At 40.9% G+C, this 15473-nt stretch overlaps 1 protein-coding gene across 3 annotated transcripts in view; it reads left to right on the plus strand.

Annotated features, from left to right (window-relative positions):
* The window catches only part of LOC143420304 (NACHT, LRR and PYD domains-containing protein 12-like), a 79069-nt gene that overhangs the window by 2937 nt on the left and 60659 nt on the right, over positions 1-15473 (plus strand). The window contains exons 1-5 of one of the 3 annotated variants that reach the window (XM_076888163.1): positions 4234-4358; positions 4443-4523; positions 6002-6243; positions 6474-6515; positions 10369-12166. In XM_076888163.1, the coding sequence (XP_076744278.1) occupies positions 4264-4358; positions 4443-4523; positions 6002-6243; positions 6474-6515; positions 10369-12166 (2258 nt within the window). In that variant the 5' untranslated portion in view covers positions 4234-4263. Of the gene's footprint in view, positions 1-4233; positions 4359-4442; positions 4524-5661; positions 5896-6001; positions 6244-6473; positions 6516-10368; positions 12167-15473 lie in introns of those variants that run through there. The other 2 variants (XM_076888166.1, XM_076888165.1) reach the window with 2 other exon arrangements.

Here is a 15473-nt window from a genome sequence, read left to right on the forward strand (position 1 = left end):
ACTTTTGTCTGTTTATGATTTTCCTGTCACTGCAAGAGAATATGCTGTAGGTTTTGATGCAATACCAGATGGGGTGAAAAGGTTACTGGTGTCTGCTCCTAAAGGTAGAAATTGTATTATTCCAGAACTAAATCCTGCTAGCATATACATCGGTAACATCTGTCCTTTATTGAGTGATAAAGCCACAAATCAATGTATTAGACAAATCATTCAAAAAGATATTGTTTCCAAACCTGCAGCTGTATTTTACTGGAACAATATTTTCAATGATATAAACTGGAAAAACACTTGGATTCTATCAAGGAAATTTATTCTCACTAATAAGGTCAGAGAAGTTACTCTTAAGTTGATTCATAGATGTTATCCGGTAAAGACACATCTGGTTAAATTTAAGAGAAATATTGATACTCTTTGTACTTTTTGCAGCAGTGCAGAGGAAACAATATGTCATTTATTTTGGAATGCACATATACACATGTTTTTTGGATTGATCTAAATAATTTTATAAACACCAAAATTGATCCCTCATGTAAACTGAAGTTTCAACATATTCTATTTGGCCTCTCACATACCGATAAAATAATTCCAGGAAAAAAATACATTATCAATCTTCTGATTATTTTTGCCAAATTTCACATACATTGTACAATATTTTCTCAACAGGGTCCAAACATATTTGCTTTTAAAGCCCTGTTTTCCAATTATCTAGAGAATCTTAAGAACAGTTCTAACTCCAAAGCATGTAAAACACAAGAGCTGTATCGAATGTATAGTTTCACTTGACTTACATGTTGTTTATTTATACCTTGAGCCAGGGGCGATTTTAGCCCATTTTTGGGGGTGCTTCAGCACCATCTCACACTTCTGTTTAATCAGTTTTCTGTTTGACGTTTATTCAGCTGTGTGAAAACAAAGGAGGAACCCACCCGAGTGACTTATATATCATGTTTAACCTGAGTAGCGAAAGACCGCGGGGGTCTGAAAACGATGAAGCCGGGAGTCCGCTGCTCTCGCCGGCTGGTGTGACCATTGAACCCCCCCGGCTAGCTATCGAGCTGGTGGGTAACAGACGTCTCCGAAAACGTCGGCGCACTTTTGCAAATATGCGATGTCTTGATAAACCGAGCAGATATTTGAAGTTTACACAGCTACTTTCTCTCCTGAAAATATGTTAAAAGTTTATTTTGTGACCCAGAAAGAGTAATAAGAGTGATATTAAAACTTAGTAGCGGCCGCCATTGTTGGAAACTGAAATTGGCTGGGCCGCGCTATGAATTCTGGGATATGGTGGGCCACGAAGGACACACTCGACCCATCCTTCAAATTCGGGGAAATGAAGGATGCATTTGTCGGCTGCATTTGAAAGAGTTGACGAATTGGGACAGGCTTCATCGCCTGGCTTTGAGGTAATCGGCCTTCAAATGCGGCCTCAGGAGGATGCAGCTTACGTTTTGGGACACAACGTCTGTGTGAAGGTAAATGAAGCAATCTGTAATGTTTTCCTGGCTAACATCAGCTGTGTGCAGCTTAGTTCCAGCACAAACAGCACAAATCTGCCGCTCCATAGTTCACAGTAACAGACTCACAGCGTATTTGACCAATGAGGCCGAGTGTTAAACGCTCTTCCTCCTTTTATTGTTTGTGCGAGTGTGTGTTAATGTAACCAGTATAAAGACCTAAAAGTAATTAACTCATCCACTCCAGCTCCTCTCCCACAGGGGAATTTGTAGAAAAGTGGTGCGCCGTTATTTTTACATTTAACATAAAGTACGAACTTACATGGAACATATTTGACACAAGATAAAAAAACCCACAAAATTCGACATACCTGACAAAGAAAAGTAAAAAGAAAGAAAGACCTCCAAGTAATTAACTTGCCTGCTCCAGCTCCCACAACCAAATACAATGACAATAATTAAACTAAAAACACACAATCCGAAACATCAGGGTGGCTAAATATACATCATATGTGTGTTGTACAGTGTTGGAAAAGAAATGACACGAACCTCCCCCACAGGGGAATTGTAGAAAAGGGGAGTACACTGTATTTATAGGGTTGCACCAAAGAAGAAGAAGAAAAGGATTAGGAGGGGCTCTAACTGATAATGAACATTACAGCCTTGGAGGTCCTAAAAATCAGGTATAAAAGGAACAGTTTGGGGTTTAGAACTCATTTTGTGTAATTAGAACAATATGTGATTTATGAGCCGATTACATTAACATTAAATCACTCTAAGCAGGTGTAAGTGATTATTTCCACTGTAGTCTGGACATAAAAGATGGCTGCAGACACCAGGTTCATAGTTTAGTTTTAGTTCAGTGTTGAAGTGTTGGGCTGAGTTTTTTGTCTGCTGTTTCTGGAAGTTTCAGCTGCTGTTTACAGACAGCTCTATTGTACTGGATGTTTGTAGTTTGAAGGAAAAAGAATCCATGATGAGTCAGTTTGAATGTTTTCACTGATGATCTGTAGAAAAATAACAGTGAAGACTTTTCTCAGTACAGGGTGGAGTGTTTGGTTCAGTTTGTAGATGGAGGCAGCAGCTCTGTAGGTGGACAGTTTTATTCTTGGACTGATGTAAAAATTCTTGCTGATGTTTCTGTTGATGCTGCTCACAGACAAACATGAGGTCAGTTTTTGCTAACATTGTTTTCCTGATGTGATTAATGTGCAGCTTGGAAACATCTGGAGTTGGTGAGGACGGGTTGACACTATGATCAGCAGCTGAGCTGGAACAGCAGAGTTCCTCTCAGTATTTGAGGATTCAGAGACTTTTGGAGACTTCTGGTCACTTTCTGTTAGAAATGTTCGACTGTAAAACTGTCTGAAATGATGCTGCTGACTTCAGGGTTCAGCCTTCACAGTGAAACAAAAGAGGAAAGATGTAAATGTTCTTGTGCAGTGAGTTCCCTCAGACTTTTGATTACACTCAGACAAACAGCAGCTTCACTGCATTTAGTTCATGTTTGTCTGTTTAGACATAATCACTGCTGTGTTTTAGTGTCTCTGCTGGAACTGCACCAAACTCCTTCATTCACCATCCCAACACTGAGAGGATGTTAGAGACACAGGGGCACCTTCACCTCTCCCCAGAAAAAGTACCAGAAAACAGACGTCTTTTCAGGAGCTCAGAAGGAACCTCTTCAGATTTCTTCCACTCGAGCAAAAGTTCCAGCAAAGAAAATATTCAAAGATCAGAAATGAATAGATCAAATCTATCAGTTGTGACATGGACAGGAAGATGACTGTTGACCAGAGGAGGAAGAAGAGAACAGTCTGAGGTTTCTCTGTTTTATACTTCCCCCTCATCCTAGCCTGTATGACATCAGCACACATAGCAACAGTTTAGCAACCACACTTCCTGTTTCATAACAGCTCCATGAGTCCTTATTTGGAAGAAACACTAAACAGCTAATGACTGTGACCACAGAAAGTTGAAGAGTCCACTTGCTCTTTATCAAGCAGAAAACGGTAATGACCACACTCAATCAACAATAACAATGACTAAGAAGTTCTTGAAATGAATTTCAGTTAAAAAAAAACCCCAGAAAAAAAACCTATTAAACCTATAACTGTGATTATCAGGAACATGGTCATTGAAGGCATCACGTGATGCTGCTGTCTCCTGTATCTGTACAGAGTTTAAAAAACTCAGTCACATGATGTTCCTCTGTCTCTACATCTGTTTCTCTGACTGCAGCTCTGTTTGAATGAACTGGATCGTCCAATTCTCAAACGTGTTAACTCTGCTGATCATCTTTGAATCCTAGATCTGGAAATAAAGGTGGTGAATATTTGGTTTTTAAAATTCTTTCTTTGACTCAGTGTCACTTTGCTTTAGAGACAGAAAGAGATTTCAGATTAACTGGTGTTATTTCTCAGAAACAAAATAAACTTTTTTTCTACATTTGGGGTATTTAGCCCATACAATTAAAGCTGTAAAATAAAATAAGAAAATAAAGAAAATAATAATAATAAAAAATAAAACATTTTCCAAGATAGCATAGTCCCTGCAAAATAATCCCATTTATCCCCACCCAGGTCACTGACCTGTACACTGTATTTCCCAACCTGACATGAGGGAGTTGCACACAGACAGAAGTTACAGAGTTCGAAACGCATCAAGGAAAGGACCCACATGCTTTGAAATTTCCTGGTAGAGTGTTGGAGTGAGTGTTTTATTTTTTCCAGTTTTAGACACAACGTGAGGTCACATAACCATTGTTAATGAGTGGGCATAAAAATTCAACTCAATATGGTGTCCAATGTGTGCCAAAATTGAACAAGGCTGGACAACGAGAGTCCCTCCCTCTAAAAGCACTCTGTGTGGGGAACATGAGAGCCAGACCAAAGCTCAGAGGTGAGATGACCATCTCTAACTGTCCATGACTGCTCTCCATGTCACAGCTCAGCACTCCCATCAGTGCTCCATCATTATTCACAGGAACCCACCTGGACCTCCACCCAGCTCTGTGTCCTTAAAGAGTGACGAGTTCAAGGACATTGGTTCCTCTCATGCAGAGAGGTAATGTGTGTCTAAATGTTGTTGTGACTCAGTGTTTGTAAACAAATCCTGCATCATTTTTAATGTCAGCTCAGCTCTTTTTCACACATATTTCCATCATCAAATATTTATATTCTGACTGTGATTATGACGAATTCCTTCTTGGTACCACACTCTACGGCAGATTTAGAAACCTCATGTTAAACCAGTACTAGTATATATGTAGACTCGTTTGAATGTTCATCTTTTTCTGGACTCCTCTGCTTTTATTTTCTTTATTTGATTTCATATTTCTTGTTTTATAGACTTCAGCTGACTGTAAGCAGTTTTCTAAAGATTGTAAGCTCTCTTTGTTTTCTGTTAACAGTTTGATCAGTTCTGTCAGTTTCTTTTTCATTTATATATTAGCAGCAGAGTTGGAGCTCCATTAAATTAAATATGCACCACCAGAGGGCGCTGTTAACGGTGTCACATATAGTTCTACATGATTTTGGTTTAATGAGGCATTTGGGTTGTTGTATTCTTGTTCTTGTTGTATCAGGTCTACTCATGAAGTCATTATCATTCAGTATGTCAGTGGTTCCCAAACTTTTTTTCGCTAGGCCCCCCTTTGTTTTACAGGAACTCCATTGCAGTTTATTTCACACCTCAAACCTTTTGTAAACAATTAAACAAATAACAGAAAACTGCAATAAATTACAGGCAGCAGTAAAATAAACTATTAACTCTTTTACGCTACGTCCACATGTACACTGGTATTTTTGAAAACGCAACTTTTCGCACCTTTTTCTATGCGTTTGGATCTTTCGTCCACACTTCAACAGTGTTTCTAATCACCGAAAACTGAGATTTTTTTAAAACTCCTGTCAGGTTGGAGATTTTTGAAAACTGCGTTTACATGTGGACGAGGAATACGGAGTTTGGCACACAACATCAAAGCTATGTGCCTTTTTTCACGTCACGCTGTGGCCACGTTATTGTTTACATGAGATGAACTGCAGAATGGCAGATAGAGACGAAATACTGTTAATCTGACTGTCTGCAGGTTTACACGCAGCTACTGTCCCTCCATTTACAAAGGCAGAGGCGTCACGGTGTCATTATTTTACGTGTAGTTGTTTTTTTTCCTGTGTAATAATATTCAACATTGCAATCAAATCAAAAAATGCCTCTCTGTGCAAAATGGGTTTAAAAACATAAACAGCTGTGGGATCCTGTTTGTCTGTGATTTGAAGAGCCCAGCGCTGCTCCCAACGCAGGGAAAACCAATCCTGCAGGGAGACCTACCTCAGCACCTGTGCAGGTGAAGCCAAAGGGAAGATTTGCTTCACCATATTTTCTAGTCTTTGGCTTGAAAATATGGCTCTGGCCCTCCACTTTGGGAACCTCTGCAGTATGTGATGGTTTTCCCATAATCCAGATTGAAAATGTAATCTGCTGTGAAATATACTAAATAAGTAAAAAGTAGATGTGATGAGACATGTTCTCATGTTTTACAGATCAAAGATGGAGAAGTCTTTTCAGGAGCAGCTGCTGGATATGCTGGATGATTTGGGAGAAGAGGAGCTGGAACGTTTCCACTTTTATCTGGAGAAAGGACCTGGAGGTGATTTCACAACCATCAAAAAGAGCCGTCTGGAGAAAGCAAGCAGAACAAGAACAGTGGATCTTATGGTGGAGACATATACTACTGACCGTGTGATGGAGGCGACAAGGTTGATTTTAAAGAAGATGAATGAAGGTCAGTCAGAGGAAAAAGAAACATTAAACACTCGGTGCAGTATGCAGACAAGGCATTGTCACAATTTATTTTATGAAGGTATTAAACTGTTTTAGTCTGACTTTTTAGTTTTGTGTCTTTCTAATTTAATTCTTTAGTACAAATGTTACATTTACATGATTTTGAAGCCAGGTAGGCTTTCATTTTTAAAGAGAGCAGTTCATGATTCAAGGTGCACTTTCCTCCAACAGGAAGTCCCTCAGCCCAGGAAGCTTCATCGCGATTATCAGAAGGTAAGAATTCGTGTGTTTGTCTGTAGAGACGTCAATATGGCAGAAACACATGAAGCCTGAGCTGACCAGTCAGAGCTCTGATTATTTCCATGTGGTATCTCTGTAGCCTCAGTGTATGTATGATTAAAGTCAGAGCTCCAATGGTTGTTTGGTTTAATAATGTCTAACTTTAGTTTCTGCATGTAACAGCAAACAACATTAAAACAGAGGACATGGTTACACAGCTTTACATGAGATGTGAGGATGGCTCATAGCAGTTTATAAGAAATCTAGAAAAACATCTAGCATGTTTGCACTCAGAAATAGTCACAGTTATCATGCTTATAATACATTTAGACCTTCACTCTTCATGGTTTTAAATGGCTTTTACATTTTAAACTGGAGTTTTTAGAAATGTTTTATTAATTTGTGATATGAATGAACTAAAGATATTCAATATTTTAACTGTGCTGTGCAGGATGTTATTAGTTTAAAATTATCAAAGTAAGTCAATAATTAATAACCAGAAAAAAAATGTCCATTAAAGTCTAAAACCTGATTGGAATTCACATAAAATCCAGCTGTCTTTTGTCACCTCAAGGTGCCTCATGTTATAATGCAGAGACGCTGCAATAGTGCAGAGAAAAGCTTAACAATGAGACAGCCCCCTTTGAACAGTGGGAAGAAAAAACTCCCCTTTAACAGGCAGACATGCTGTGGAAGAGGGCCAGAGATTTATAACAGCTGTGTGCTGTATAAACAAGGAGAGGAGAAGAAGAAGACAAAGAAGAAACACCCAGTGCATCATGGGAATCCCCAGCAGCCTACACCTATTGCAGCATAACTAAGGGAGGATTCAGGGTCACCTGGTCCAGCCCTAACTATATGCTTTAGCAAAAAGGAAAGTTTGAAGCCAAATCTTGAAAGTAGAGATAGTGTCTGTCTCCTGAATCCAAACTGGAAGCTGGTTCCACAGAAGAGGGGCCTGAAAACTGAAGGCTCTGCCTCCCATTCTACTTTTAAATACTCTAGGAACAACAAGTAGGCCTGCAGAGCGAGAGCGAAGTGCTCTAATAGGGTGATATGGTACTACAAGGTCATTAAGATAAGATGGGGCCTGATTATTTAAGACCTTGTACAGTGGGGCAAAAAAGTATTTAGTCAGCCACCGATTGTGCAAGTTCCCCCACTTAAAATGATGACAGAGGTCAGTAATTTGCACCAGAGGTACACTTCAACTGTGAGAGACAGAATGTGAAAAAAAAATCCATGAATCCACATGGTAGGATTTGTAAAGAATTTATTGGTAAATCAGGGTGGAAAATAAGTATTTGGTCAATAACAAAAATACAACTCAATACTTTGTAACATAACCTTTGTTGGCAATAACAGAGGTCAAACGTTTACTATAGGTCTTTACCAGGTTTGCACACACAGTAGCTGGTATTTTGGCCCATTCCTCCATGCAGATCTTCTCGAGAGCAGTGATGTTTTGGGGCTGTCGCCGAGCAACACGGACTTTCAACTCCCGCCACAGATTTTCTATGGGGTTGAGGTCTGGAGACTGGCTAGGCCACTCCAGGACTTTCAAATGCTTCTTACGGAGCCACTCCTTTGTTGCCCGGGCGGTGTGTTTTGGATCATTGTCATGTTGGAAGACCCAGCCTCGTTTCATCTTCAAAGTTCTCACTGATGGAAGGAGGTTTTGGCTCAAAATCTCACGATACATGGCCCCATTCATTCTGTCCTTAACACGGATCAGTCGTCCTGTCCCCTTGGCAGAAAAACAGCCCCATAGCATGATGTTTCCACCCCCATGCTTCACAGTAGGTATGGTGTTCTTGGGATGCAACTCAGTATTCTTCTTCCTCCAAACACGACGAGTTGAGTTTATACCAAAAAGTTCTACTTTGGTTTCATCTGACCACATGACATTCTCCCAATCCTCTGCTGTATCATCCATGTGCTCTCTGGCAAACTTCAGACGGGCCTGGACATGCACTGGCTTCAGCAGCGGAACACGTCTGGCACTGCGGGATTTGATTCCCTGCCGTTGTAGTGTGTTACTGATGGTGACCTTTGTTACTTTGGTCCCAGCTCTCTGCAGGTCATTCACCAGGTCCCCCCGTGTGGTTCTGGGATCTTTGCTCACCGTTCTCATGATCATTTTGACCCCACGGGATGAGATCTTGCGTGGAGCCCCAGATCGAGGGAGATTATCAGTGGTCTTGTATGTCTTCCATTTTCTGATGATTGCTCCCACAGTTGATTTTTTCACACCAAGCTGCTTGCCTATTGTAGATTCACTCTTCCCAGTCTGGTGCAGGTCTACAATACTTTTCCTGGTGTCCTTCGAAAGCTCTTTGGTCTTGGCCATGGCGGAGTTTGGAGTCTGACTGTTTGAGGCTGTGGACAGGTGTCTTTTATACAGATGATGAGTTCAAACAGGTGCCATTCATACAGGTAACGAGTGGGGGACAGAAAAGCTTCTTACAGAAGACGTTACAGGTCTGTGAGAGCCAGAGATTTTCCTTGTTTGAGGTGACCAAATACTTATTTTCCACCCTAATTTACCAATAAATTCTTTACAAATCCTACCATGTGAATTCATGGATTTTTTTTTCACATTCTGTCTCTCACAGTTGAAGTGTACCTCTGGTGCAAATTACTGACCTCTGTCATCATTTTAAGTGGGGGAACTTGCACAATCGGTGGCTGACTAAATACTTTTTTGCCCCACTGTATGTGAGGAGCAGGATTTTGAATTCTGGATTTAACAGGAAGCCAAAACAGGAGAAATCTGCTCTCTCTTTCTAGTCCCTGTCAGGACTCTTGCTGCAGCATTTTGGATTAGCTGAAGGCTTTTCAGGGAGTTTTTAGGACTTCCTGATAATAATGAATTACAGTCGTCCAGCCTGGAAGTAATAAATGCATGAACTAGTTTTTCAGCGTCACTCTGAGACAGGATATTTCTAACTTTAGAGATGTTGGCAGAAAGCAGTCCTATATCAGTCTGGTGCAGAACAGTCTCCAAGTCTATGAATCTGCTACATTAATAATAACTGAATGAGGCCAAGGAGTGACTAAACATTAGACACCTTGAGATGTAGAATGTGAGACTGAGACAGCTTAAACATGGCTATGCCAGTTCATCAAAAAGTTAAGTTGACACACCTTAAAATTCTTAATAAATAAATGCTACACCTCCAATTTCCCACTGACTAAGCAGAAAGTAGTTTACAATATGAAAAAAAAGACACTATGTAAAAGATTAATTACCAATCATGTTTTCCAAACTAAAATGATCAGACCACTGTCACCAAGTCCTTTTCTCATAGAAGATCTTTGAATGTTTGGGTTTTCTCTTTATTATTGTAGAGTCTTTACCTCACAATGTAAAGCACCTTGAGATGAATGTTGCTGTGATTTTGCGTTATGTAAATAAAACTGATTAAAAATCTATTTTTTTTAGGATTTCTCAAAAATGTCATAAAACCTGATTTTATTTTTTTTATCTTCTTTTTTCTTTCATTCCATTATTTACATAAACTTTACAGGAATGAATTTAAAAAAAAAATTAAAAATTAAATAAAGAATATATATATTTTAACTAGACAGTACTCACAGATCCTTTCTCCTTTTTACGTGAAGAAAGAGTAGTTAAAATTAGGCTTTTAGGCTTTTATTTTTAATGGTCTGAGGTATTATTGTTCAAACATTTCATTGTGGGGAAAAGACATGCTGGGATTCAGTGGACTATTTTAAAAAAATCCTAAATATCTCATGAGATTCAATTAAAATAGGCAAATAAATGAAGTTATTTACACTATAAACCTCAATTGGCCAATCATCTTATCTCCTGTTTCAAATTCAGAGGCTCTTCAAAACTGTCGACTTAAATTAAAGTCTAACCTGGAAGAGCAGTTCCAGTGTGTGTTTGAGGGCATCGCTAAAGCAGGAAACCCAACCCTCCTGAATCAGATCTACACAGAGCTCTACATCACAGAGGGAGGGACTGCAGAGGTCAATGATGAACACGAGGTCAGACAGATTGAAACAGCATCCAGGAAACCAGACAGACCAGAAACAACAATCAGACAAGAAGACATCTTTAAAGTCTCACCTGGAAGAGATGAACCAATCAGAACAGTGCTGACAAAGGGAGTGGCTGGCATTGGGAAAACAGTCTTAACACAGAAATACAGCCTGGACTGGGCTGAAGACAAAGCCAACCAGGACATCCAGTTCATATTTCCATTCACTTTCAGAGAGCTGAATGTGCTGAAAGAGGAAAAGTTCAGCTTGGTGGGACTTGTTCATCACTTCTTTATTGAAACCAAACAAGCAGGAATCTGCAGCTTTGAAGACTTCCAGGTTGTGTTCATCTTTGATGGTCTGGATGAGTGTCGCCTTCCTCTGGACTTCCACAAAACTACAATCCTAACTGACCCTAGAAAGTCCACCTCAGTGGATGTGCTGCTGATAAACCTCATCAGGGGGAAACTGCTTCCCTCTGCTCGCCTCTGGATAACCACACGACCTGCAGCAGCCAATCAGATCCCTCCTGACTGTGTTGGCATGGTGACAGAGGTCAGAGGGTTCACTGACCCACAGAAGGAGGAGTACTTCAGGAAGAGATTCAGAGATGAGGAGCAGGCCAGCAGCATCATCTCCCACATCAAGACATCACAAAGCCTCCACATCATGTGCCACATCCCAGTCTTCTGCTGGATCACTGCTACAGTTCTGGAGGATGTGCTGGAAACCAGAGAGGGAGGACAGCTGCCCAAGACCCTGACTGAGATGTACATCCACTTCCTGGTGGTTCAGGCCAAAGTGAAGAGGGTCAAGTATGATGGAGGAGCTGAGACAGATCCACACTGGAGTCCAGAGAGCAGGAAGATGATGGAGTCTCTGGGAAAACTGGCTTTTGATCAGCTGCAGAAAGGAAACCTGATCTTCTATGAATCAGACCTGACAGAGTGTGGCATCGATATCAGAGCAGCCTCAGTGTACTCAGGAGTGTTCACACAGATCTTTAAAGAGGAGAGCGGACTGTACCAGGACAAGGTGTTCTGCTTCATCCATCTGAGTGTTCAGGAGTTTCTGGCTGCTCTTCATGTCCATCTGACCTTCATCAACTCTGGAGTCAACCTGCTGGAAGAACAACAAGCAACACCGTGGTCTAAATTCTTTAAAAAGACAAAGAGTTTAAAATCTCTCCACCAGACTGCTGTGAACAAGGCCTTACAGAGTCCAAATGGGCACCTGGACTTGTTCCTCCGCTTCCTCCTGGGTCTTTCACTGCAGACCAATCAGACTCTCGTACGAGGTCTGCTGACACAGACAGGAAGTAGCTCACAGACCAATCCGGAAACAGTCGAGTACATCAAGGAGAAGCTCAGTGAGAATCTGTCTGCAGAGAAAAGCATCAATCTGCTCCACTGTCTGAATGAACTGAATGATCGTTCTCTAGTGGAGGAGATCCAACAGTCCCTGAGATCAGGAAGTCTCTCCACAGATGAACTGTCTCCTGCTCAGTGGTCAGCTCTGGTCTTCATCTTACTGTCATCAGAAAAAGATCTGGATGTGTTTGACCTGAAGAAATACTCTGCTTCAGAGGAGGCTCTTCTGAGGCTGCTGCCAGTGGTCAAAGCCTCCAACAAAGCTCTGTGAGTACATTTGTAGTTTTTAACATCCAACTGTGTCAGCAATTTATTTCACCAGGCTTTCTGTCGTCATATGAATTCTCTTTTTGGAATTTCTCCAGTATAACTTTAACCTCTTTGATGGCTCAAAAACTCGGTGTACTCAAGACACTGAATCAACCAAAAACTTTGGTCATTACTGCGGCTGTAGTGTTATCAGTCTTTTTTTAAAAACTGGGGGGCTGCATTTGCTAATGTTGTAATACTTTATATTCACATGCATGCTCCTAGATACTGCTGGTCTGTTTTCAGTCACAAATGTTGGTGAAACACTTGCTTTTACATGCATGGTGGCTCATGCATTAAACAAAGCATTTTCACTGAGAATGTTTTATAATCAAGTTCTTTGAATTACTCAGTGAATCATTTTAGCTATAGAAACATCCCTAGTTACATTTTTTTAAGCTTAGATTTCTGGGCATTTCCCAGGATGTACTGAGCATTACTTCTTCACCCACCTGTCTCCACTTTCCATGTGTTCATGCTCCATTGTTGAATTGAACTGATTACTAAACTCTGCCTCGGTCTTCCACAGTGTGGTTTTTTGTTTCTTTGTTGTTTTTGGCCTGCTCTCTTCCCTCACTCCAAACTGGTTGCAGCAGATGGTTGTCCCTCCCTGAACGTGCTTTTCTTCAAGTTTTTCTTTCACACTGTTGCCAAGCGGGGGTTGTCATAATGTTGGTACAGACTTTGGTGCAGCACATCAGTTAATCTTCAATCTAAAATGAGCTGTTTTAGCCACTTCCCCTTTAAGCACACCTTCCCTGGTCATCTCTGCTATGGTTGCCATAAAATTTGATCTTGATTAAAAAAACAAACAAAAGAAAACCAATAACAACAACAAAAAAACCCAAGTCAGACTTCAAACCATTTATTGGCAGCATGGTGCCTGTTTGTCAGCCTTTGATGATAAACTGCGACCTAGTCTAAAGCAAACCTTCTCATCTCTTTTCCTAACAGCCTATGAAAGACATGATGGGCAGAGTTTTCCTCTGTGTGTTGCATATCTATCATGTATGTATTCTTCCTGTTCCCCTTGGACACACACAACAGCTCTCTTTTTGTTCTGACCTAAAGGTCAGAACCTAAATTGGACCTAAATTGGACCTAAATTGTTTTCTAGATCCAATCTAGATGATTTTTAAAGTGGCATCCTAATGAAAAGTTAAAGATCAACTTGGATGGCCTGTACAATGATAGCTGTCCTTTATGATGGTCTTGGTTGCACTACATTGATAGCCATTCTTGCCCAAGGACTCCTTGGGCAAGAAGACCATTCAAGCTCACTGTTTTTCCCCCTTGTTGGCTGATGATAAGTAATTTTTTTTTTTTTTTTTTTTTTTACCTGACTTTGTAACAACCCTTATTATGGTATAACATAGGGGGGCGTTGGCCTATCATTGTAGTAGTTGGAGAGTCTCCTAGTGTGAGTGCAGCCGCAGCCATTACATCCGAGTATGCTGCTCTCCATGCATCTGTTGAGAGCAGGGGTCGACGGTGGATTGGCCAGATGTGGCCAGTGTGTAAAAAATAACTCAGTTGTTTGGTAGTGGCTATGGCGTAGCTTCCACAGATTCAGTAACATTAGCAGAGGCCAGCAGGTGGATGAGGGAAAGGGGAAGCAAGAGGAGAGCCCCGAGGCGGCCGCCGGTCCGAGTGTCAGGTGAACTGAACTTCAGGTAAAAAGTTATGACCTGCAGTCTGTCTGGGAAACATATAAACCAAGTTTAGGTGGAGTTTATTTTTGTTTTGCAGACTTTTTACCTTACAATAACTTGTACTGCGTACTAGCTAGCATGACGGAGTTTCTATACAGCTGGGTGGGTGCTATGATGTTACTGATAGTGAACTTTATTTTATTCATAAGGTTAGTTAGTAGAGTTGCCAAATGTCAAAAGACGGAATCGTCTCGTATTCAGAGAAAATATTACGCGTTTCGTGTTGAGGTGAAAAGGAGAACAGTTTGTCCCGGACTTAGAAAGGAAAAAGACACAAAGCTGGAGTTATTCTGTGTCTTTGCTGCACAGCTGCCTCTTCTTCTCTCATTCTCCCCCCTCCCTCTCCTGTTGCTACTTCAATCATGAAACTGATCAATGATCAGCTGATCGGCTTTTCTCTCTTGTTTATTTATCGCCCATTTTGCGCCAGAATGCGGAAACAGGCGGCTGTCGCACTAAACAACAGCAGCACGTTTAAGCTTGATCAGCTGTTGGTAGAATTTATTTAATATTAATTTCTAGTATCAGCTGATGTTTGCTGGAGCCACAGCTGTAAAGCTGCTGGTCATGATGTGGTTTGGATATGTGGTGAGAGGGAAACATGAGGATGAAACCAGGAGATGTCCTTACTGAATCATCAGAGCTGAACAGGTGATGGAGAAACAGGTTTACCTTTTAGGTGACATGAATGAGTTGAAGTTATGAAGTTATGAACTGTTTCTGAGAGACAAATAACACCAGGATCCTTTTCTAAGTAGCTGACAGCTGGTAACTGTGCAGGGGCGGGTCTAGCAAAGTTTTGCCAGGGGGGCATGTAGGGCATTAACAGGGAGAGGGGGGCACAAAGAAATACTTTTCTTTCTTATTCTCATTTAAAATGTCTCGCTGTTATTAAATAATTATCTGAAGCTTACAACCAAAGTTTTTATCTGACGTAAAATGTATAGAAATCATACATATACCAACAAGACTGTACATCACTGTCAACAGCGTTTGTTTTCATTCAAAGGCTTTATGGCTTTAATACCTGGTGGGCCGGTCTCTATTCACAATGCCCGGGCTGATTTCTTTTCCCAGTCCAGCCCGGGCACGACACGCAGTGAATTAATCTGAGAAGGTGCATTAAAAAATAAATGGCCGCGCCAGCGGTGCACATCGCAGATTAGCTCGCATACACACATTAGTTGTGCCGCTTTTTAATGACGGTATCTTAGCTATTAACCCCAACTACCAGATTCAGCTTGTAATTGGCTAAAAATAACTTGGCCTACCGATGAGAGGGACGTTGCTAGCTTTCCACATTCTGAAATTTCAAAAGCTTCAGCAGCTGTCCGCTCAGCGCAGCATCAGCACCACGGAAATACACGGATACATCCGTAGACTCGAGACAGAATTCACAATGCGTTTTTGGGACTTTCAGGTGTTTGGACCAATGTTTATGATCAAACCAGAAAGCTTTAATGAGCAGCTGGATTTGTCTCTCAGTAACTGACTGAGTTAATGCCAGTTAATGAAACATCGAAACAGCTGGAATCCACAGCTGTTTGTGTTCA

The sequence above is a fragment of the Maylandia zebra genome, linkage group LG2, assembly GCF_041146795.1.
Source record: "Maylandia zebra isolate NMK-2024a linkage group LG2, Mzebra_GT3a, whole genome shotgun sequence".
Lineage (NCBI taxonomy): Eukaryota > Metazoa > Chordata > Actinopteri > Cichliformes > Cichlidae > Maylandia > Maylandia zebra.